Here is a 24,494-nt window from a genome sequence, read left to right on the forward strand (position 1 = left end):
TGTATGCACTGGTTTGTGTTCTCTGATAGCATTTTGTAGTCCTGTTTTATCTGTGGAATGCTTGCTCTATACATTATTTCAGAACCAAGTAGCTTGCATGTTATTTTCAATAGTGAAGTGAAGAAACCAACTTTCAAATTCCATTTGTGTACTTAGGATAGACTACAGAGAACAAGAGAAGTTCTAAGCTTCTGTTTTTACCTTCTCTATTCAGCAAGCTTTATTGTTGTCTTGCTCTTATTTTCATATCTTTCTAAGCCCCTTTTTGGGTTACATCTGACTTCATTGTAGGAAGAAAATAGTCTTGATGTGATAGGATGTAAACATAAGTCCTGTGCTAAGAATTGAAAATGCTGTGTTCCGTAAATAGAATCTAAAGGTCCCAATTTTTCTGCCTCTGTGAACCTGCTTCATATTTCCAGCAGGGGCCCATGTGACACACTGGCCACATTCACACATTCACTATGTGTATAAGCTGGAACTGAGACAAAGCAAACCGTCAGGCTTGTAGACTCCCGATTCCTCCTCTATTTCAGCTAAGTGAAGGACTTAACCAGCATTTCCCCCCAATTTATTTTTCTGAATCTCTGCTTCTTGTCAGAAACAAACCCATGGTTTGAAGTTTGCTTATTTTGAAACCAAATTCAGGGAAACTGAAATTATATACTAGTGAAGCCATTTTGGTTGCATAAGAGGAGAAGAGAGGCAGTGGTAAGCCATAGGTTAGTATTGTGTGCAAAATAAATTCTTAACCGGTCAACTTCAGTGATATTCCAGTGAAGAATTTTTTGGCATTCCACTATATATAATGAATATACAAAATCTCAGTGTAATTTAAATACACAGGAAATAAAGGGAAAACATTTAACAGTCTTTGATATAACATACTTTATTGCATGAGGCTACTATTGAGCCATCCTGGCAGTTTGATTTAGCAATCTATCTCTTTAATGAGTGAATTTATCCTACTGCATGAATGGAAGTTTAGTCTGCACAACCCTGGAATGCACATGCACAACCCTGGAATGATCCTAGCTAGAACATGTGCCCACTCTGATTCAGAAAGAAAGCTTATTAACCCCATAGGATCCAGGGGTCTTAGTACTCTTAACATGAGTCAACAGTGTGATGCAGCAGCAAAAAAGCTAATTCTGTTCCAGGCTGCATCTACAGAAGTATGGTGTCCTTACATACCACTCTGTTCTGCCCTGGTCAGACCACACATGGAATACTGTGTCCAATTCTGGGCACCATAATTTAAGAATAATGTTGACAAGCTGGAACATATGCAGAGGAGGGCAACTAAGATGATCAAGGGTCTGGAAACAAAGCCTTATGAGGAACAGTTGAAGAAGCTGGGAATGTTTAGCCTGGAATAGAGGGGACTGAGAGGAGATATGATAGCCACCTTCAGCTATCCCAAGGGCTATCACCTGGAAGAGGAAATAAGCTTGTTTTCTCCTGTTCTGGAAGGTAGGACTCAAACCAATGGCTTCAAATTACAAGAATGAGATTCTGACTAAATATCAGAAAGAACTTTCTGACGGTGAAAGCTGTTCGGCAGTGGAACAGACTCTCATGAGAGGCAGTAGACTCTGCTTCCTTGGAGGTTTTTAAGCAAAGGTTGGATGGCCATTAGTCATGGATGCTTTAGCTGAGATTCCAGCATTACAGGGGTTGAACCAGATGACCTTTGGGGTACCTCCTAACTGTACGATTCTATTATTCTATGAGTAGAGGTCCATTTGTGAAACCTTGGATTGTGCCCTTAATAATTTAAGTTACATGTAGTTATGAAAACTGCATGAAGATAAAACATGATGGAGTACAATTGTAGGTTTTGTCATTAATCATAATTATTTTGTTGAATTTTATAGGAAGGATTTCTTTTGGGAGAGATAAGGCAAGAGGAGACGTTTAGTATTAGTGACTCTCAAATCAGCAACATTGAATTTCTGCAAGTTATTGGTAAGTAGCTACAGTTTAATAACTTGCACTGCAATTGAACCTCATTCATTCATTCATTCATTCATTTCACTCCCATGTTTAATGCTTTGAATTAACAAAAATGGGTCAGATAAGTTTCTTGACAGAAATATGTGGAACTCTGTTCACTACTGCTACTTGATTTTCTACTTTCTGTGGCATATGATAAAATGTCCCAGGTGTACACTTCAGGGCTTCGGGAACAGGTAGCTAAGAAAAGAGCAGTTACTTCATGAGGCCATTTGCACCTGGGTACATGTTTTTCTAGTTCAGCAGATACACAGCTGAGTTACATACTTTTTTCTTGTGCTTGAAATACAGTTCAGTTCCTAAGGGGGAAGGAAGCCACTGGATTGGAAGTGTGGCTACATGTTTATAAGTGCTAAGTGTTGTTCCAATATCCGTAGAATAGTGCCCTTTTGTTGATTATGGTAAAAATAATATGACTAATGAGCAAAACACTTGTATAGGTTAATTTCATTGATGTTAGAAACGTTCTATATATGCTAAGGGAAATGGAATTGGGTATTTGCTCTTGGGTTGATGTTTTGGGGGGGGACCTGTGGGGTACATCTTGGTAGCTTTCCACTTGACGCAAAGTATAACTGAAACTTCCACTGTCAATTTCTTGTTACAGATATCCATAATCATGAGCCTTGTTCCAAACTCTTTAGGTAAGTTACTTTGTCATCTTTTTCTTTTTCCTCTGTGCCAATTGTAGGTGGGCGGAAACCAGCATTAGTATAACTGTCAGAATGAGCATCCAGTCTAATATTCTAATTACTAATTTTTAAATCAATACCACAGGTGTTATGAAAGAACATCCTTCAACTTTATAAAGAACAAAAATAAATCCTGAATGCGCTTGGGAGCTCCCATATGTTGTATACATTATTTCCCATATTTGCAATGCATCACATTAAGAGTAATACCTAAATGAGTCTTTTCTCCTTATAAAGTCTCCTTTTAAAAATAAATTCTTTTTTAAAATTCAGCTTATCCTTTCAGAGACTTAGAAATATTACTAGCTTTCTAGGGATATGTGGATTTATTGTTATGGCTAAAAGAATGCAGATGCCAAGTTGCCCTGTTTGTACCAAGTGATTTAATAGGAAGTAAGTTTTTAAGTCCTCAGCGCCTAGGACTTGCCAATCGCATGGTCGGCGGTTCGAATCCCCGCAGCGGGGTGCGCTCCCGTCGTTCGGTCCCAGCGCCTGCCAACCTAGCAGTTCGAAAGCACCTCCGGGTGCAAGTAGATAAATAGGGACTGCTTACCAGCGGGAAGGTAAACGGCGTTCCGTGTGCTGCGCTGGCTCGCCAGATGCAGCTTGTCACGCTGGCCACGTGACCCGGAAGTGTCTGCGGACAGCGCTGGCTCCCGGCCTATAGAGTGTGATGAGTGCACAACCCTAGAGTCTGGCAAGACTGGCCCGAATGGGCAGGGGTACCTTTACCTAAGTTTTTAGGTGGTTCAGTTCCTTCATTTTTTGGCTCTCCACATTCACAGAATACTTCTTGCCATATCGTATTTTACAGATTCCACAATCTGTATGTAATACAATTGATGCTGTATGTGTTAAATGTATAGCTATTGCTAATTGAGGCAGTCCCATAAAATTATTGCTTGGTATGTATTTATCCTCTTCAAGATTTCCAGCCGGTTTATTTATCACACTTATTGACATGATGTTTTAATGAAGATATTTAATAAAATTTATATACCACATAATTGTAAAAATTAAAAAGATCCTGTAAGTGGTTTACAAAAACATATTTTTAAAATCTTTATTTAAGCATGATACATGTTAAGAGAAAATGTCACTAGTGATGGTGGCCTTTGCATCTTTTCCCCCTGTGTCCAAGAGCTTTCCAATTTTATGGATTCTCTTCTTTTTTAGAGCATTTTATTTATTAGTCTGGTAAGGATGAGACTGAGAGGAGATCTGATAGCCATCTTCAAATATCTAAAGGGTTGTCACATGGAGGATGAAGCAAGCTTGTTTTCTTCTACTCCAGAGATTTAAGTTACAACAAGTGAGATTCTGACTAAACATCAGGAAGAACTTTCTTACCGTAAAAGCTGTTTGGCAGTGGAACAGACTCCAGCAAGAGTTGGTGGATTATCCTTCCTTGGAGGTTTTTAAGCAGAGATTAGATGGCTGTCTGTCATGTATGATCTAGTTGAGTTTCCTGCATTGTAGGGAGTTGAATTAGATGACACTCAGGGGTCTCTTCCAACTCTAATTCTATGTTTTTATGATACTACATTTATATTCCACCTTTCCTCCAAGGAACTGAACACCATGTATGTGGTTCTCCCCTACTACATATTATCCTCGAAACTATGTGAGATAGCTTAGGCTGAGAATTGGTAACTTTTTGAATTTAGATTTAGGTAGGTAGCTGTGTTGGTCTGACGCAGTCGAAATAAATAAAAAAATTGTCTTGTGCATGCACATGAAAGCTTATACCCAGAACAATCTTAGTTGGTCTCTAAGGTGCTACTGGACATTTTTTTAATTTTTTAACTTCTTGAAGATCATCTAGGGAGCTTTGCCAGGTGGGGATTTAAACCCTAGCCTCTGACGTCCTCGTCCAGTGGTAACCATTACACCATGCTAGCTCTTAGAAGTTGTCTGAAACTTTCTGCCAATCCTAGAAATACCAGCACTTCCACATAGCAAAGTTGAAAGCTGAAAGCAATAGGCGTCTATATATACAAAAACATTTGTTATAAATTCAGTTCAGAACATCACCACCCGGCCCCACCGACACTCATCTCCCCCCCCCCCACCTCTTTCCCCCTATTCTTCCTAATGTCTCAACAAATGAAACCAATTTGTTTTGTTTTTTCAAAAAAGTGTTACGTGGAAAAAAATATGAGAGAGAGACATTGCACATACCTTTGTAAAATCTTTAATAAAAATACATTAAAATAAAAAATAAATTCAGTTCAGATTATATAATGTTATTGTCAATGGAGTTTAGACCTCTTGTTTTACTTAAACATGTACAGGAATAAGAATTTGTACACAATGCACAGCATCTGATAGTGATTAATTTTAAGAGAAATGCAACCTTTGACATTGTTCTGTATAAGAATAGGCTTCGTTTTGCTAAATAGTAGCACTTGTGTGAAATAAGATACTAACATGGTTGGAATAGATGCCTATTTTACTGTGCCTTTAGTGTCCCAATACTTTAAAAAGAAAAATTCTCTATTAGACTGACTGCTGTCAATGAGTGTAATGTACTATAAACTTCCTCTACAAAGAGGCCAATAATTTGGCAGATAAGTCTATGTCAGGGAACTGCCATCGGAAGGACAGGAGGTGCAAAGGCTCACTGAGGTTGAGAGAGACATAGCAGCTGAAGAGGGAACCAGTAGGGGGAGAGGAGGAACTCCAAGGGAAAGTGAGTCGGAGGGATGGCTCAGAGACGCTTCCAGCGAAAACAGTGGGGAGGTCTCAGGACCTCCTATAGGGACACCCACTCCTCGCCGGAAACTGTCACGCCGAGAGTCCAGAAGACGTGTTTCCGTTAAGGAGCTTTTATGTTGGAAACGATTCCGAAAGCAACCACTTTCGGATTCTGCTAGCGACTGACGCAGCCATGCCGGAGGGGCTCCGTCACAGGCAGAGGTTTGAAAACCTGATCAAACTCTGAGGGACTTGCATTTTACGCACAAGCAGCTCATCATCCCATCACAGTCTAGAAGGAATGTCATTTTCTAATACAGGATATACTTAAGTTTCTCTTCAGATGTAGAAATTTGTGGTTTTTAGTTACTATGTATGCTCAGTTAAATGACGGCTCCAGCTTGATGCTGATATAAATATGTGATTCTCATGTTAACCTCTTTGAGATGGAGGCTAAGAAAGTTAATTGTTTAGAACTGCTTTTAGGGAGATAAAAATGCTATCTGATAATAACTGATGGATGCATCTTCATTTCAAAGACATGCCTTACAAATCTCATTATAAAATCTCTAAAAATGCATATTTTATATGTATTCTACACACAGTGGGTGTTTTGAGTGTGGATACTGGGTGTGTTTGCCTTACTTAATTGTTCCTTCCTTACAGTGTTGTGTTTGAATAGAGATTATGCTCCGCTTATACAGTACATCTAATACCCACAGAGATAAAAGTGGATAAGGCTTACTCGTACATAAATGTATATGCCTGGTCCATACTATACCGCTGTCTACACACAACTCCTGTGCCCATTATGTGTTGAATGGATACATAGCATGTACAGACTGACAGTGATCTAAAGTGTAAGCATCTGTTTCTAACAAAAGGAAACATACATATGTACATAATTTTATTTGTATGCCGCCTTTCCATAATTCAAACTATGCTCAAGGCGGCTTACAACATGAAAAAAACATAATCACAAACAACAAAAGTAGTCATAAACAATCAATAAAAAATACAACCAAATTAAGCAATTTCTACATAAATTATATTAAGATCTAAAATAAAGATACAAAAAATAATAAAATCAGAAACAGCAACAATCCCACCCCCAACAGAAAAAACCCTAAACAATATTCCAACTCAAAAAAGGATGCTTTGGTCTTGAATGCTGCTTCTGCAGGTGAACTCCTGACCTTTAGTTATAAGTAACAGACATGTGAGCAAGAGCTAGTTGAGATATTTTTAAAAAACATTAGCTGTAGATTTGTTACCTGTGAAACTCAACATTTAATAGCAGACTTTTTTCAGGGGTACATATGTTATTTTTCATAACTTAGTTGTTTAACTTCCCCATAATATTTTTCTATAAGGTTTAGTCGTTCATGGATGTAGTGAATAAGCAGCCTCAGACACACCTTTACAGTATATTACATTTTATTCCACTAAACAGCACTGACTTGATTCTAAGCCAAACCTATTTTTTTCTTTCTTAAGCTTTTATGACTATGCGGGCAAAGTCAATGAAGAGAATTTGGATAGGATTCTTAAAGATCAGAGAAAAGTAAGTCTGCACTTCCTTATTAATTTTTCCTCTGTGCTACCGGTAAGGCCTGAAGAAAAAGTAACGTAACATTTTATCACAAAGAATGATGAAGGGAAATATGTTAAATATTAGACCAGGCGTGGCTAACCTTTTTTGTCCCAAGTGTTTGGGGCCACTTAGGGCACATACACTCACACACCGTATGTAAAAAGGATATGAAAAAAATAAAAGAAGGGAAAGTATCCCAGTGAGCATTCACAGGCAACTGATAATGGGGACCTCTGCCCTCTGTCTCTCCTCTGAGCCATCTCTCAATCTCTCTGAATCCTGTAGGACTGGTGAAGAAGAATTGCCTAAATGTTAACTTTTTTGTAGTTGTTGCTCCCTTTGCTTGACTGAATTCAGTTTCATGTCAGTGTTAAATAGGATGAGATGTAGGATATAACCCCAAAGGAATTTCCCAATACTTCTTTTAGAAAATAGGTTTTCTAGCACTACTTTTCTGTAACTTCCTACCAAAGGAGTATAACCACAGCAGAGGAGTGTCCACTACTTCTAACTCATGTGGTCAGCACTCAACAGTGTGGAAAGACTTTTTTTAGAATTGTAGTTGGTTTTTCTCTTCATGCAATTTTTTTATTGTACTCACTAGTTCACTGGGGCACTGCCATATCTTGTGTTTTGTTCTATATCTTTCTAAATTTATTTTAAAAATGAAAGGGGGAAAATCTTAAAAGGGACTTAGTGGTTCATAACAATCAGCAGCCTGACTCTCAGTTACAGCTGATAATCGGGTGGAACTTCCTCATCGCTTTCATCTTTCCTGTGGCTTTCATGGAAAAAATGTTTTCCGTTCTCTTTGAAATAGAGAGAGGGGTTTCTTTTAGTTTCCTTTCAAGTAAGATCTAAATAATTGTAGGAATTATTGTGCACAGTTAAATATGCAATAACACTTTTCTATTTATTCTTCTTACTCCAGTTCTGAAGAAGGGAAATTTTGTAGTATCTTAGTACTGTTTTCTTAGTATCTACAGCAGAGGTTGATAGTGACTATATTTGGCTTTGCAGACCATTTCTAGCAGCTCCTCACACCCCTCAACAATTTGGCTGCATTGATGGTGCGTTTTTAAACTGGGAAAGGGAGGTGTTGCATTTGAGCCCCATCAAGCTGGTGTGACCAGAGAGGTTTCAATCTCTCTGTCCAGATCAGTTGATGATGAGAATGCAGATCTGATGAGCAAGGAGAGTGGGCGCTCTTGAACCCCATTGCTGCAGTAGTGTGAGCTGAGAGCTTTCATTCTCTTTACCCATAACAACTTAAAGATGAGATTTTTCTCTCCCCTGCGGTATGAGAGAGAGAGAGAGAGTGGCACACACACAGTGTCATGCGGTCCTCAGAGCATTGGATAACTTTGAATGTGGCCCCCAGGCATAAAAGGGTTTGCTACTTAAACAGTAGAAAAACATAAGGACTTGAGGGAAAAGAAGCTTGTAAGGATCATGTGATAAGCAGCATGCAAGTTAAATTGAATGTACTTCAGTAATAATATCTGCTGTCTTTGAATCAGAAGTTTTCCTGTCACTGCAAAGTGTAATATTTCCTAAAGCATGGGATTGTTGGTAACATGAAGGGATTCGATTTTCTCTAGATTGCAACAATGCTATCTTGCAGAATGCCATTTATTTCTTTGATTGGAATAATCTGGCATCATGTTGGGACTTCATAATTAATCTATATTGAATGTACTTTTGAGATGCAATTTTTATCCTTCAGTTAATACTCCCTAATTCAATCTTTATTGTAGAACGTTATTGGATGGTACAGATTTAGGAGAAACACCCAGCAACAAATGTCATATAGAGAACACATCATTCATAAACAGCTGACACAGATTCTTGGAGTGCCTGATCTTGTCTTCCTTCTCTTCAGTTTCATCTCAACTGCAAATAACTCAACACATGCTTTAGAATATGTTCTCTTTAGACCAAACCGAAGGTAAACAGTTTATAAGATGTGGAGGGAAACTTTTTGTCCATTTTAATGATTTTTTTAATTAAAAAAAGTAATAGTCACAGATGATGTGCAAGTTGCTTTTCCTCTGAGTGTTTCAGTTGCTTCAAGTGCTAAATAGCTGGTGTGTATTGTACCAGATGACATAATCCACAGGCAAAATCCAGAAATATATGCTCTTCTTTGGAAGCTGTCATGATTTCCCCCTAATTATACAAAACTGCTGAGTAATATATCCAGAAAGGGGAGTTACAGCCAATGACCATTTTGCACAGGGGTTCTGTTCCTGGCCAAAGCATGCATTGGCAGAGCATGTATAAGCTCCCCGCACCCTGTTCTGCCCTTTTAGTGACTCATTTCCTGATGTTTTCGGGTCACTTCTGGGTTCAGCGCTGTGCATGCATGTGCCATCGGTTAATTGATCATTGCCTGTATATGGAAAATATAATGTAGGAATTTGTAAGTATAATTATTGGATGACACATTGTAGTAGTTTATTTAAAACCAACTTGTGAAGGATTCATTTTTAGAGTCTTGTTAGTTTAGTGGATGCCATTATGTCTCATAATCATAATCGTGATTATAATCATAATCATGCTGGGGCAACCCAGTTAGATGAGTGGGGTACAAATACATTATTATTGTTATTGAAAACTCTCTCAATATATCTGCTAGTAAAATATTCTGCTGTCTCTTCATTAAAGATACTTTGTGGCCCATAAGAGTAATTAGAAACTAAAATATTTGAGAGTCATGAAAATGACCCAATCACAAATTGGCTTTCTATAGCTGATCTGGTTGTACTTGCATATAGGACTGCAAACTTTAATTAATTGAGCAGTCATCTAAAACTGTAGCTGATAATTAGTGGGAAACAGCTTTAATCAATGTGACTTAAAAATTAAATATTATGCTTCACCATTTTTTTTAAAAATCTATGTAGAAAAAACAAAACTATTTGGTTCTAGTGGTGGTGGGTAATAACCTCTTTCTTATACAGCCATCATTAACATTTTCCAGCAGTGAGTTAGTTATATTTTATAGTTTGGTGAACAAAAGCTAGGTTGCATTCCTTTAATGTTCTGGTTTGCATGTACTGCAAGCTTTGACTTGCTGCGTATAAGCAAGCATGCTGGTGCATTGAGAGAAATCATGAGTGCTGCATTTCTCCCCTGCTCTTGGTGTACTACTAGGAGTAAGCTGCAAGTTGTAGTCATTACTTACTGCTAATGGTTTGTTCGGGTATCAGCACTTAAGATCATAACTAGTATGTTAAAGTAAAAAAAAGGTGAAGATAAAGGACGCCTGACAGTTAAGTCCAGTCACAGACAACTCTAGGGTTGCGGCGCTCATCTCGCTTTACAGGCTGAGGGAGCCGGCGTTTGTCCGCAGACAGTTTTTCCAGGTCATGTGGCCAGCATGACTAAGCTACTTCTGGTGTAATGGAACACCAAAACCAGAGCAGCACACGGAAACACCGTTTACCTTCCCGCTGGAGCAATACCTATTTTCTACTTGCAACTGCTAGGTTGTATTTCCTTCTTAATTGTAGCTTTTTGAAACCCTAATCATTGTGGGGAGGTAGTAAGGCAATAGGCTCTTCTGGGTGATTATTATGACTGGAATCTCTTGTAGGGAAATAACATTACAGAAAGTAACCTCATATTTCTAAACTTTTTCTGCAGGTATAATCAAAGAGTGTCACTTACTATTCCTAATCTAGGCAACACAAGCCAACAGGAATACAAGGTCTCTTCAGTGCCAAATACTTCCCAAAATTATACCAAAGTTATTAAGGAGCATGGGTGAGCATTGTTTTAATATGTAACAAATGCCATTTTGGTGTGCCTAGAAATAAATGCATGTGATCGCTAACTTAGTCACACTTGCAGCGGATCCATTGATTTCAGTTATCATGACTCTCTTAGATATCACCAAGAGCAGATCTAGAGCATTCTTGGATATCTGATTTTGTTTAATGACTGCTGTTTTTTAAACAGTACAGAGAAGCAGAAAAATAAGTCAAAAACTTTATTTGGGATAAAGCAAATTATCAAGAAAAGCAATGTTAATGTGACCAACGTTAACTGTAGAAGATCTCCATGTGCATGACTTTTATTGGCTTAAATGAGGCTCCTTGTTGGCTTTTAGTTTGTCATGGTTTGTTTTTTGTTTTTGTTTGTTTTGTGTGCAATAAATATTCAGTCTATTTGCTTTGTGGAATAAATGTTTCTCTTGTGTTAATATAACATCAGGTTGTGCAAAAATAACTTTGGATTGTATCCAATGGTGTCTTTTTACTTGATGGAAGGCTCTTTAATCTACTTTCCATCAGTGGAACAGGAAAGGAGGCAATTTTTGCCAATTTCCCTTTCCCCTGCAAAACCTAACCCCCTGGTCAATTTGCTTGGATTGGGGACCCTTTGGAGCAACATGTGCAGTGGCACACAGAACTGCAGGGGGAAATGGAATTGACAAAAATGGCCTCCCTCATTTTTCTGCAAATCGAAACCTCTGCTGGGTCAAAGAGCTTTGTGTCAGTCCAGGGTGCATCATAGATGCTATCCTTTTCAGACATCTTCAGCAGTCCAAGCCTTGCTTCCTGGAGTATGGCTCTGAAAGGTAAACCCTTTTGAAGGGTAAAAGACATCTTGGAAAAGCAGGATTTGCCCAATTCTAACACATTATTTCTGATGTATTTTTAGTACTGCTTTTTTTGATAAAGATGGTGTGATGAAGGACATCAGGGCTATATATCAGGTTTATAATGCACTTCAAGAAAAAGCACAGGTAATTCTTCTTTAATGTTCTGTATTTATTGTGACAACTCTCTGCTTACTAATGCAAAGCTACAGTAAAACTTTCATTTTGAATTTAAATGTTTCACGAACAACTTACATTGTGAATAGTTAAGCTATATTAAGTCAAATCAACTAATTAAAATATTTAGTTAATAATGCTTAATAGAACAGAAATTTATAGCATAAGAATTGTAGGTAATAATTGTCTATTACAAGTTTTCCCTGCTTTAAGACTGAAAGTAGCTGTCAAGGAGATAGGCCAAATTGTCCTATGTCCAGATCTCACTTTAGGGTCTGCATGGGCAAAATGCTGAATCTTTGTGGCTGCGTTCTTCTGAAGGGCTTTCTCCACTGGACTTGATTTCAAAATTGAGGCCCTACTGTATAATGCATTAAGGCTCTTTGTGTGTGTGTGTGTGTGTGTGTGTGTGTGTGTGTGTGTGTGTGTTAAATATTTGATAAGGGATCTTTAAAGAATACTATAGCGTTTAAAATTAGCAGAAAATGGAAATCCCTCTTTGCTCCAGTCCTTCCTTTTCTGTGATTCAGACCCTACTGCCTATTATCTGGTCTTTTTAAGGTCTGGATGCCATTGTGCCAAAGTTTAATTAAGGCCATAACTGCATGTTTACACTTAAGTAGCTGCCCCAGTTATGTGCCTGAAACCTGGTTTATGGCATTACCGGTAGTAAAGTAAGCATCCATAACTACTCCCGCTATGCATGAAGTTGCCATCTCCCTTTTATTCTTGAATCCTGTGGGTTGATTTGAAACTGCATCATTTGTGCCGCTTCTTTATTTTTCAGATTCATAACATACACATCTGGTAGTTTAGTTTAATATATTTATATATTGTTTTGAGGAGTCCCAGAACGATTTACAGTAATAGAATATAGAATATGAAATACATAAGATGTTCAATAAAACAAAACAGATATAAAAAACTAAAAGTGTTCATCGGGTAGATAGCTAACCAGGTTTAGGTTTCTCAGCAGTGATGGAAGGGCTGTTTTCACATGCTCAGAGGCACACTTATATATTCTATATATATGATCCATGCTGTGATCAATAGCATCCATACAAACATTAATACCCTTAGTGGTTCTCTTAAATAGTGCATCTCTATGTTTTATTCTTTTTTTAAAATATATTTGACATTAAGTAATTGCAGTTATCATGCAAGTGTGTTGAACCTCTGTCTGAAGCAAAAATTAAAAAAAACGCAAGCACTTGCTTTCCAGAAATCACCCTTTCCAATATTTGTAGGGATGTGACTTTCCTTGCTTTATGTTGGTGCACAGGTGACCTAAAGAAACCTGCCTGTGCATGCTTTGTGGGCTTATGCTATTTTCTGTTACGTTTAAAGTTGCTAGTCTGTGAACTTTGACTTAGGCTTTCCCCAAATATTAAGTCCTCACACATTCTTTCTCGTAGCTCTTTGAAAGAGGAAAAAAACAGATCCATGTGAAATGCCATGACATCTTCAGATGAAGGGTGGTATACAAATTTAATAAATAATAATAATATTTCATCTAACTTTTACATTTCTAAGTTCTAAAGAACAGTCAGGCGTATAAAAAGCCTCTTCCCAATATATTCCCCACCTGGCCAGTATTCACTAGATACATTGCAATTATGGCATAAATGGATTTTTATTAAACTGTTTCTTCAGCAGGCTGCTCATCCCAACTTATTAGCTGTAGTGCAAATAAACTTTGCACTGCACCAGCTAGAGTGGCCATTCTCTTGCATTCCTCCAAATAACTACGTGAATGTTTTGGTTTGCCAAAGCTGGTGTCAGCATTAGTGGCTTGGGACTACTCTTACAGTTTTTGTAGTGCTACATCCCAGGCTGTGAGTGGACCTGCCCTGATTATTACATGACCCTCGTGCAATTTTGCTTCAGTGCATAAAATCAGTTTGCATTACCGTTCTGAGATTCCAGTAAGTAATGATTGAGAGGTGGTGACATAGAGCATTATCTGTTTTCAACGAGGGTTTATGAGTTGTTGCTTGGCCATCAGCACACTTAGCACTGGCCGTGTATGAAGCCAAAATCTGGCTGCTAAGAGTGCAATTACTCCCATCTACTTGGGCGTAAACAACATTGAATTCCAAAGAACATACAGCACAGTCCTAACCATGTCTACTCAGAAATAAGTTTTTAAAACTTAGTGCAAATTGTATTTCATTCCTTCAGTACTTTACAATGATGCCCAGAGTTGAAATTTGGCAACTTCTCTTTCTACCACAGTAATTGAGGTTTGGTCACAAGTGGTGCATAGTATATGAATTATGAAAATCTCACAGTGGCTGTGTCTTGGAACTTGATTTTTCTACATTGCATTTCTACTAAGGCTTTTGAACATGAATTTTCACTAACCTTGTGTATTTCTCCTAGGCAGTATGTATAGAAGTAGAGAAGAGTGAACAAGCTGCTGAAATTTTCCAGGCAGAAGTCAATAAGCTAAAAACACAAATCTTGCAAAAGAAACAAGAAAAGGAGCAGGAAATAAGTAAGCCTTTTCTGTAAATATTCTCTACCTGGCTGGGAAAATTGACCGAACCCTTAGCTCTGCAGTGCCTCCGTTACACAGTCCAGTTGGAAACAAATCCAATATTTAGAGTTTAGTGCATAGCACAATAGCATTTTGTTCCGGACCCTTTTCTAAGGGTGATATCCATTTGTGTCCATCTTTGTATGTAACAAAGATGTATTCCACACATGCCACCCAATTTGCTTTGTAGGGTTGGAGAGCCCTACATATATCACATTGGGTATTTAGAAATGATACCATACACCACCTCAGTAATCTAGTTTTGTGTGAGTGGCCACCTCCTTAGACCAAATATCAGACATATCATTTATACTTTAATTCTGTGGGGTAAGGAAAGCTAATGAACAGGGACAATTATAGAATTGGGGATGACCCTCCCCTTGACCATTCTTAAAAACTGTTCCAGTTCTCTTTGTAAATTGGTAGATAATCCCTGATGCAGTTCCTGCCTAACACAATAATCTTTGCTGGAGTAACTGCAGCACAAACAGAAAAAAATAGTGTTAGAAGAAGCAGGGGAAGGGTTAAACTAGGAGACGATTATATTAGTAGTGATGGGAACTTTGCTGCTAATGTAGACGTGGAATGGGATGTTCATTGAAAATATCAAAATATGACACTTAATTGTAGTATTCAGAATGATGGGCATCAGTTATGATCTTGAGATGTGAAAGACGCTGTATGTTCTCTGGGGCTCTAGAATGAAGTGTGTCCTTAAAACATGCTTGTCTTATATCTGAAGTATAGCTTTCATAGTTATTAAACTATGGATATGGCTGGCAGTTCTTCCATTCCAATTAGGAACCACTTAGATTATACTTGTTGCCAATTATAAATAGCTGAGTGGGAAGCCATGTGTTTTCTATTTCTAAGTCCATTCCCGTCAACTCATAATATGTACTGGGTAACTTCCTAAACAAAATTTTAATGGGGGCCAATTCACTTTGGATTGGACCATATCCCCTTTGTGTTACTCATGAACACAAATATTTCCTATATTAGCTGGCACTTAAATGACTAGATGGAATGTGGTGAAAGTCCAAGCAAGTGCTTAGCGGAGAAATCAGGAATAAGATTAAAGAAAAATAGGATTATAGGAAATGTGGATTGAGAAATAGAGAGGGCCATATATGGGGGTGCTAAAAGTAGAAAACAGTAAATGCTGAGGGCAGATAAATGTGCGATGGAAATTTCAGCACTAGGGAGCAATGTTTGTTTTTTATTTATTGTTGCCTCTTCAAATGTAGCTTCTGACGTATTGAATGTGATCCTGGCCTTTAAGTGCTACTCTGATCTTCTATCAAGTAGTTCTCCAATATACATGACGGTTCAAAACATGATTGGATGGATAACCCATTAAATACCAAGTTTGAGTATTGGAAGGATAATATATTTCTTTCTGCAGTGTGTTGATTTTGGGGCATAGCAGTTCTGAGTGGTTTAACAGTCACTAGATTTTCCATAAGTACATAAGCTTTAGGGTAGTGGCAAGTATAGAACAAGTTCTTCAGTTATAACTAAGTACAACAGATTATTTTTTTCTAGCTCTTGAATGCCTTCCACTTTCATGCTTACTTTTCCCTGGGGTTTGATTTTACTTGCTTATCAGTATACTATCCATGTTAAAATCAGGCATTACAGTCAAATCTCAGTTGTTGAACGTAATCCATTCTCGGAAGCCCGTTCGGCTTCCAAAATGTTGGACAACCGAGGCATGGCTTCCAACTCAAGCAGAAGCTGCATCAGACGTTTGGCTTCCGAAAAATGTTCGAAAACCGGAACATTTACTTCCGGGTTTTCATCATTCAGGAGCCGAAACGTTCCAAAACAGAGGTGCTCGGGATCTGAGGTTTGACTGTATATTTTGACAAGGGTAAAACCCTATGCCATTCATTTAGAACCCTAAAATAAAATTGGGCCAATACAGTTACTTACACAGCAGTTATTTCTGTTTCTCTACAGTTTTTGGGCTCATTCAAACCCTATTGTTTTAATATTATGCTGTCCTATCCACTCCCTTGTCTAATTGCCTTGTGGTGGGGATTTATTTTGATGAAACCGCATTGCTCAGATATGCTGTGAAAGACATAAGACAAGAAGCAGAAGCTTTTAGTGTAAGGTAGCAAGTAACCAAAGTGAGAGCTGAATAGGCCTGATAGTGTGGTAGAACTCATTTTGCATGGTTTCTGCCCACTGCATTCTCTCCACACTGTGCAGAAGAACCAAAGGAGTATTGAAAAGAGTTTGGAAAAAATAACCTTCAATTTTAGAGACACAAAATACTGCTTCTGACATTAGAAGATTGACTTTTGAAAAGATTATATGCATGTTTAGTTTCATTTGTCCGTGACAGATGGTATGTGATAGTTCTAAATTAGTGTTCAAAACCTCAGCGCCTCATTAGCTAAGAATCAAAATCAAAGTTACTATTGTATAGTTCAGAGATACATAGATCTCATCCCAGTTGGTCTCAGTAACATTTGAGGAAAGAGGTCAGAAATGAGAAATCTGTATCTGATGGTTTTGTGGTTCAGGTGCTGTTAGGAATTCTCTTGCCTAAAAATCAGCATACTTCTCAGTATTAGGTTGTGGTTTTGGCTTTGGCTTTTCAAAATAATAGCCAATTGAAATTGCTTAAATGGTTTTACTTCAGTCTTTTCCTGCATAAGTACAATCCTCTGCTGTGAGGCATAATACATGTATGCTATATATAATCTGCTGTAACTGTACCATTCTTTTTTGCCCATGAGGAATTCTCTTTTGAGAGGCAATAAATGCACCTAAAGCAGCCTATTATCAGGTTTGTGTTAGTGCCTGCCTTTGAGAAATCCTGTCTATTTGAGTTAACTAAACCAAATTGCTCCACTTCACTTTGGCACTGGGTTTAACTTCTTGCAAGACATTGCACTAATGAAGCATGCTAGTACTAGCAAAGTGAATTCTAGGAAAACTAGTTCAGTCAGTTTAACATTGGCAGTTTTTCACTCAAATGACTTACTTAAACATAGTTGAATACATATGTGCATTGTGAGTTTCTTTTCAATACCCATGATATCAAAATTTTATACAGTTTGCCACATTAAGATACCTTGTTTTGACAGCTAATTACATTTATTTTCCACTTTTTTGTAGGACTGCAGCAGGCCATCTTAAGCAGACAAATGTCAAATGATACCTTGGAGCCTATATTTATCCCCCGAATGTCCCATGCTGGATTTGTTGCAGAAGGTAGTAATCTTGAAGAACCCGATGCCTCTGATCCTCCTCCTCCTTATGCTGACTTGAGTGTAATCAATCACGACAGTGCCATACGCCCTGGTGTTCTAGAAAGCAATGTTTTCATGCCTCGACCTCAAGCAGTAGGCTCTTCCAGTTATGTTTCCACAAATACAGGACTGAAGCTTTCAGGCAATGGAACATCCATGCCATCCTCTTCCCAGGCGACTGTCGGTGACAATGTTAATGAATCAGAAGACAGTGACTGTGAGAATTTTCTTGAACCTACAGAGTCATCTGACAATGAATACGCACAGACAAGAAATTCTCGTCCCCTGACACATGCAGATGGAGATTCCAGGAACACTCAAATCTCCCAGATCTAATGGAACATGAGCTTAATATAGCACTATCTTTCCTAAATGTTACAGAAATATTTTGGGATTTAACTTGGAGGAAATGAGCTACAAAAGTGGATTATTGTGCACAGCAGATGTAGAAGACTTGAACTTAGATGGCTTATTCACTTTTGTGATACATTTTTGCAAGTTTTGTAATTGAATCATTAGGATAATCAAACTACTAATATTGATGAAATTCATGGATGTACTGGTAAATAAGCAAAGTGAAATTGGGGGGGGGGGGAATCCTGTGGCTTTTGTTGCCATATTCTCCATAAAAAATGGAATTTAGCAACTAAGCGCACTCTAATTATCTCAAATCAAAGCTTACCTCGTGCACTATCATGCCTTGAATTTTGGGGGAGGGGGGCATTTCTAAGAACTTTGATCAGCAGGCTTTTTAATGGTGAAGCCAAATAGATCATTGCCAGAAACAAAAACCTTTGATAATTCCAAACAGCCTGATTGGAACAAATGTGAGCTATATTCTCTGCATGCTCTTTTAATAGAGATGAAGTTTGTTTCAATCTTTTTCTACTAGCCTAATGTCTATCACTTAAAATTATGGTTGCCTTTTTATGTAGAAAAGTGATTACCAGTAAATCATCAGTGAATGTCTTAAGCATAACTACTCTGACCTTGGTGGATTTAAAGTGACTTTCCCACACTATCATCAGTTGCATTTTTGTTCTAAAAATAATGAAGAGCACATAGCAGAAAGTAGTGAAATAATGTGGTCATTTCTGTCAGGCACCGAACATTTAATGCAAAACTTCATACAACTTTCAAAATAATCCATATTTACTATGTAAACCACTTTGAGTCTCTGTTAGGGAAAAAGGTGGGATACAATAATAAATAAATTAAATAAATAAATAAATAGCAAGTCCTGGAGAATGGAAGAGGCTGTCTAGCGCAATCCCCTAGGGTTTCCTCTTAAATTAAAACTATAGCTCTTCTCATGTTGGGGTAAGAACCTGCGAGGCATGAAGTGGAATCCGTTTAAATAATTTTTGAATGCACTTACTATATTTTTTATTTAATGCTTGCAGGGGAAAAATTGCCCAAAAGATGCAAAATAGTGCCACTAAGTATCGAACTAGGCATTTTCTTCAATTAGCAAATGGCAAACCTTTAATTCTGTAACAATTCGCCTTTGTTTTATTTAATCCAACTCTTGATTAAAACCCCACATGAAGACTTCTTTTAGATATATGATTGCCTACAGCTAAAAACTCAGTAGCTAAACAATCCCACATCTGTCTGTTTGCCTCTCTGTTGTCTGTACTAAGTAAAACCAAGTGGCTTTGAAATATGATAAAAAATACTTCTATCTCCTTGGACATTTGGGACTTTATAAACATTTCTGTTTTCAGTACTTAACATACTATTTGGCCTTAACATGATATGTTTTGTTTTACATTGCTGCAGTCTGTTCTAATTAACAAAAAGTGTGTTTGGGTTTTATTAAATTTGGGTATCTACAAGCATCTGTTGTGCTGGTTTGTTAAATAAGTGCTGTTGCCATCTCATCAGTTCATTCAAGAAATTTTATTTTTATCTCACTCAAACTTTTAATGTACATCTCTGACAAAGCAGTTAAATGTGACAATAAAATCTTATTTAATCCTTTATCTTTTAATATCTGTCAGCAATGTTTCATTGCAGTGAGATCACGCATCTGCAAGTGAAAGCAGTGTTAAGATCCACCCCTCAATGAAACAAATGATTGACAAAACTGTATATTGGTTCCCCTATTGGCTGAGTGTAAAGAGGAGCACCCATGAGATTATGGTTTGTATACAGTGGTAATCACTTTTTCTAATGTCCATTCACATTTGCTCATGCATGGCAAATATCTATAATCCTTGCAACAGAAGACTGGCAGCAGCAATTTAATAAATATCCCCTTACTTTGCATAGTACATCACAACAACTTTTGGAGGTAGCAACTCCATTTGCATGGGTGACTCAGCTGAGTCTGGATAATGTTGAATATGTTTCTATACACACAAATTACTTCTATAAATATTGACATATTTAATTTCTCAGTGGGAAAATCATGATGTTGAAATATTACATCGCATATAATGTTATAAAACCTGTGGTCTTAAATCTGTTGCCTTTTTCTTCATAAATTGAGGTTACAGAGGCATACACTTCATTGGCATCAATTTCTAAGTAACTCAGAATCCGTACAAACCTGCGTAATTATCTCCAGTAGAAGTACCATCATTGACCGTCCTGCCCTATTGGTTCATTGTAATTGTTATCTCTGGTTATGTGTTAGGTTATGACTGACCATAATGCCTGTATAACACAGATGGAATGCTTGTCCCATCAGCAGTATCTGGTGTGAATATGAGCCCTCTTCCATTATTCTTACTAGGATCCAGACTCAGCTGGGAATAGGAACTTCCATGCAGTAACTTGTTTTTAACCTTCTCTTTTGGAGACTAATTTTCTGCCTTTTCTCCTTTCTCTAACAACTCATCCAATTATTTTGCATATACATTTGTATTATGTAAAAACAAATTATAATATGGGGAGAAGCAATGTCCTTAGATTTGTTCCCTTATCACCACTGAAGAAAACAAGTGATTATAATCTTCATTACTATGGTGGCAGCTTGCTTTTGTCTGCCTAGATGCTTAATATATTGTCTGAGATGTATTCTAAATGGCAGGATGGTAAGTGTTCTGTGGTCGGAAACAGGTCTAGCTTTTGTAGCGGGTTTACTATTGCACAGCGTGGTCTTCTGCAAAGAGGATTGATTGTCTGAGCCCCACTTATATGTATCCTCCTGTATTTTTATTCTGCTTTCCATAACTAAGCTTAAGGCAATGTACCTGGGAATTGCCATGCAGGCATAGGCCAGACACAAACCTGATTTGTTCCAGCAGTTTCTTAGTTCACAAAAAACTTGGGTTTCACATTGCCATCAACACAGAGTCAATTTAAAAAAATTAATTGGTGGTGTAGTTTTTATAAACTGCTTGAATCATTTTTGAATTATGGGCAGTATATAAACGGATTGAAATAAATAAATGTGGGCTTTTTTTAATGTCAGGAGCCATTTTTAGAAATTGTCGCGATCAGCCTTCCCCAACCTGGTGTCCTCCAGATGGCTAGGACTACAATTCCCATCCTTCCCAGTTAGCATGTGCTGTGGTTAGAGAGTCCTACTACAAAACATCGGGGGGGGGGGCACAGTTGGGTAAGGGTGGCCCATACTGCTTGTTGAACCTATGTACCATATATCTTATGGATGGACATGGTACCAAGCAGATCAGTCTGCCTTTTTTGTTGCTGTTTGCATACAACTAATGCCAAGTTGCTAGATGAATAATCTGGCAGGTTGAAAATGGACATGTCAGTATACACTGTTCTTATGACCACAGAGCACTGTTATCTGATCATGGGACTTGGATTATTAGCATAATCAGTTCCTGCTCAGTGTGGGCTCTGGTGCGCACCATCCTTTTTCTTATAGAGCTCGTGCAGAAAGGGCAACTTCTGCTGAGATAGGAGTCTCTATTTCCACAGACAATAATGATCCATTATGGTAGCAGAGCTCTGGGTTCATTTATTGACTCCAGCTGGCATTTCTTGGTTCTTTAAGTACCCTATTTTGATTGCATCCATTTCCTTAGGACTGATTGCTTGTCCTCGTACTTTGTGACTCCAGGGTGCTGCAATTTTAATACAGTTGGAGTGAAAGGCTTAAGTGGTAAAGCAGCCTGCTGTATTTCTGAAGAATCAATTTAGCACTAGTAGGAAGTTGTGGCATTGGGAAAATCAATTATTTTCCTTGTGAGCTATCCATTTAGAAGGTGAAGTTGAGCAGCTGGGAGGCTGTTTTATACAGTTTGCCTTCATTTCTGCCAAACGGTTTTAATGAAGGATGTGTTGAAGAGGGGAAGGAAAGCCATCCACTGTCCACTGAGGGCAGAAAGGATGGGATTGCGTTGCTCAATGCACTTGTTATTGATGCTCTGTTGCTTGGGATGAGGGGGATGCAAAATGCACTTGTACATGTGCCAAGAAATGCAGGTGAGAGTACAGACTTTATGGCTTCAAACTATTCACACTCCTTTGACGGCTTTTGGAGCTCCTTTTCCCTTGTCCTGCTTCTCTAGACCAGTGTTTCCCAACCTTTTTTGGGCAAAGGCACACTTCTTTCATGAAAAAAATCTCGAGGCACACCACCATTAGAAAATGTTAAAAAAAATTAACTCTGTGCCTATATTGACTATATAAAAAGTACAGTGGTGCCTCGCAAGACGAAATTAATTCGTTCCGCAAGTCTCTTCGTCTTGCGAGTTTTTCGTCTTGGGATGCACGGTTTCCCATAGGAATGCATTGAAAATCAATTAATGCGTTCCTAGGGAAACCGCCTTCAGACCAGGTCCGGGGACAGTCTGTCCCCCGACCTCTTCTGAAGGCTGGGGGGGGGGACAAGGGCTTTTCTTCCCACTGCCAGCCTTCAGAAGGCTGTTCTGAAGGCTGGCGGTGGGAAGAAAAGCCCTTCTTCCCACCTCCCGCCCCGCAAGCTCCGGGGACAGGAGGGCTTTGCTGCCGACCACCAGCATTTTAAAAGCCCCTGCTGTCCCGGGCCGATTTTAAAATGCTGGCGGGCGGGAGCGAAGTCTCCGCTGCCCCGAGGAGATTTTAAAATGCTGGGGGTCGGCAGCGAACGCTTCGCTCCCGCCCGCCAGCATTTTAAGATCGCCCGGGGCAGCGGAGAAGTCTCCGCTGTCCCGGGAAGGCAGGCGGGGGGAGCAAAGACTTTTGCCCCCGCCTGCCTTCAGAAGAGGTCCAGGACCTCGTTCCGATGCCCGGCGGCGGGGGGAGAGGTTCCCGCCCCACCGCCCGGCATCGGGGCATCGTTCCGATGCCCGGCGGCGGGGTGCGAGGTTCCCGCCCCACCGCCCCGCTTCGGAGCAGCGCTCCGAAGCGGGGCGGCTGGGGCAGGTGTTCCCGCCCCACCGCCCCGCTTCGGAGCAGCGTTCCGAAGCGGGGCGGCTGGGGCAGGTGTTCCCGCCCCCCCGCCCCGCTTCGGAGCACCGGGAGAAGCGATCTCCCCGCAGCCCCTTGCTTCAAAAGAGGTCCGGGGGCAGCGGGGAAGAAGCGCTGCGCTTCCCGCTGCCCCCGGACCTCTTTTGAAGCAAGGGGCTGCGGGGAGATCGCTTCTCCCCGCAAAGCCTTGCTTCAAAAGAGGTCCGGGGGCAGCGCGAAGCGCTTCCCGCTGTCCCCGGACCTCTTTTGAAGCAAGGGGCGGTGGGGAGAAGCGATCTCGGGCGCCGCAGCGCGCAGGCGCACTGCTCGCTCCTCTTTCCGCGCAGGTGCCTTCTCTCGCTCTTTCGCCTCCTTTTCTTTCTCTCTCGATGGTCCGCCTACAAAGGAGCGAGGGAGGCGCCCGCCATGTTTGGATTTGCATCCAGCAGGAGATGCCGCCGCCGCCCCGCCTCTCCCGCCTCCCTCCCATGGCACACCAGGCAAGGTCTCACGGCACACCAGTGTGCCGCGGAACACCGGTTGGGAAACACTGCTCTAGACATCAATCTGTACTTTCTTTGGCAGTCAAAGTTGTCATTTTGTTACCAGGGGCAGAGTATCAAGTGTGCCCCCCACCCAAAAAAAAACCCCAGAATAAGTTAAGGTACCTAGTACTCAAGGATGGTTGAGAATATTCTGGCACCCTAGAATATTCCATTTATTTCCCTCCCTGATTTTATGTACATACGCCCCAACACACTACACATTCTGTGAGCACAAGCCATGCTCATTCTTTGGGGGGTTGTGATTTATTCTACTTCTACAAACCTTGGGTTCCTCTGAACATGATGATACATTTCTCTTGTTTCTCAGTAGCTCCAATTTGGCTACACAGGTGTCATAACTCAGCAGCATCTGACTTCACTAAAGATACAGGTATATTGCATCACATATATAGATATTTAGAAGCTCCATGTTAAAACTAGAGACAGTCTGCCTTTGATACTAAAAAAGGCAGCAGAATAATGCTGTTTATCTAAAGCATGCCCCTTTAGATGCCAGGATTTTTAGTTGATTCTTCTTAAGTTAATTTTTGAAATCCAAAAGAAGATGTAAACTTCACCACCTAAGTGAAAGCTGGGAAAGCTATGGTCTATATTAATATGCGTGTTATATTCTCTGCAGTACCATTTTATGCATGTTTACTCATGGTCAAAGTATTTGTATACAATGTGTATACCACCGAGCTGCATTGGGGAGGGAAGGCTTATTATAAGTGCGAAGTTTCCATTGGCAATTATGGAGCAAGTTTCATTCACATGTTGTAACATGTGTAGCTCCATCTCCATCTTGTATTTACTTAAGTACAGGTGCAGAGGGAGATAGTTAGCAGGACCACAGTGTGTGGGAAGAGGAGGTTTTATCCTTTCCCTCCTGTGACACAACCCCCTGTAAATTTTCTCACTATTCAGTTATAAGGGTTAATAGCATAAGTTTCCATATGTCTCAACCCCAGTTGGCTTGCTTCCATTCTGTGTTGTTTTGTTCAGGTTAGTCA

The 24,494-nt window shown here is 39.4% G+C and overlaps 1 protein-coding gene across 1 annotated transcript in view; it reads left to right on the top strand.

Moving 5' to 3' along the window:
• ABRAXAS2 (abraxas 2, BRISC complex subunit) overlaps positions 1–19,580 on the top strand; it is a 29,213-nt gene extending 9,633 nt beyond the window's left edge. The window contains exons 2-9 of the mRNA XM_028729990.2: positions 1,878–1,968; positions 2,624–2,660; positions 6,903–6,969; positions 8,757–8,947; positions 10,648–10,767; positions 11,668–11,752; positions 14,165–14,279; positions 17,454–19,580. Coding sequence (XP_028585823.2) covers positions 1,878–1,968; positions 2,624–2,660; positions 6,903–6,969; positions 8,757–8,947; positions 10,648–10,767; positions 11,668–11,752; positions 14,165–14,279; positions 17,454–17,923 — 1,176 coding nt within the window. The 3' untranslated portion in view covers positions 17,924–19,580. The remainder of the gene's footprint in view (positions 1–1,877; positions 1,969–2,623; positions 2,661–6,902; positions 6,970–8,756; positions 8,948–10,647; positions 10,768–11,667; positions 11,753–14,164; positions 14,280–17,453) is intronic.
• The last annotated feature ends 4,914 nt before the right edge of the window (positions 19,581–24,494 follow it).

This window comes from Podarcis muralis, chromosome 6, assembly GCF_964188315.1.
Source record: "Podarcis muralis chromosome 6, rPodMur119.hap1.1, whole genome shotgun sequence".
In the NCBI taxonomy this organism is placed as follows: domain Eukaryota; kingdom Metazoa; phylum Chordata; class Lepidosauria; order Squamata; family Lacertidae; genus Podarcis; species Podarcis muralis.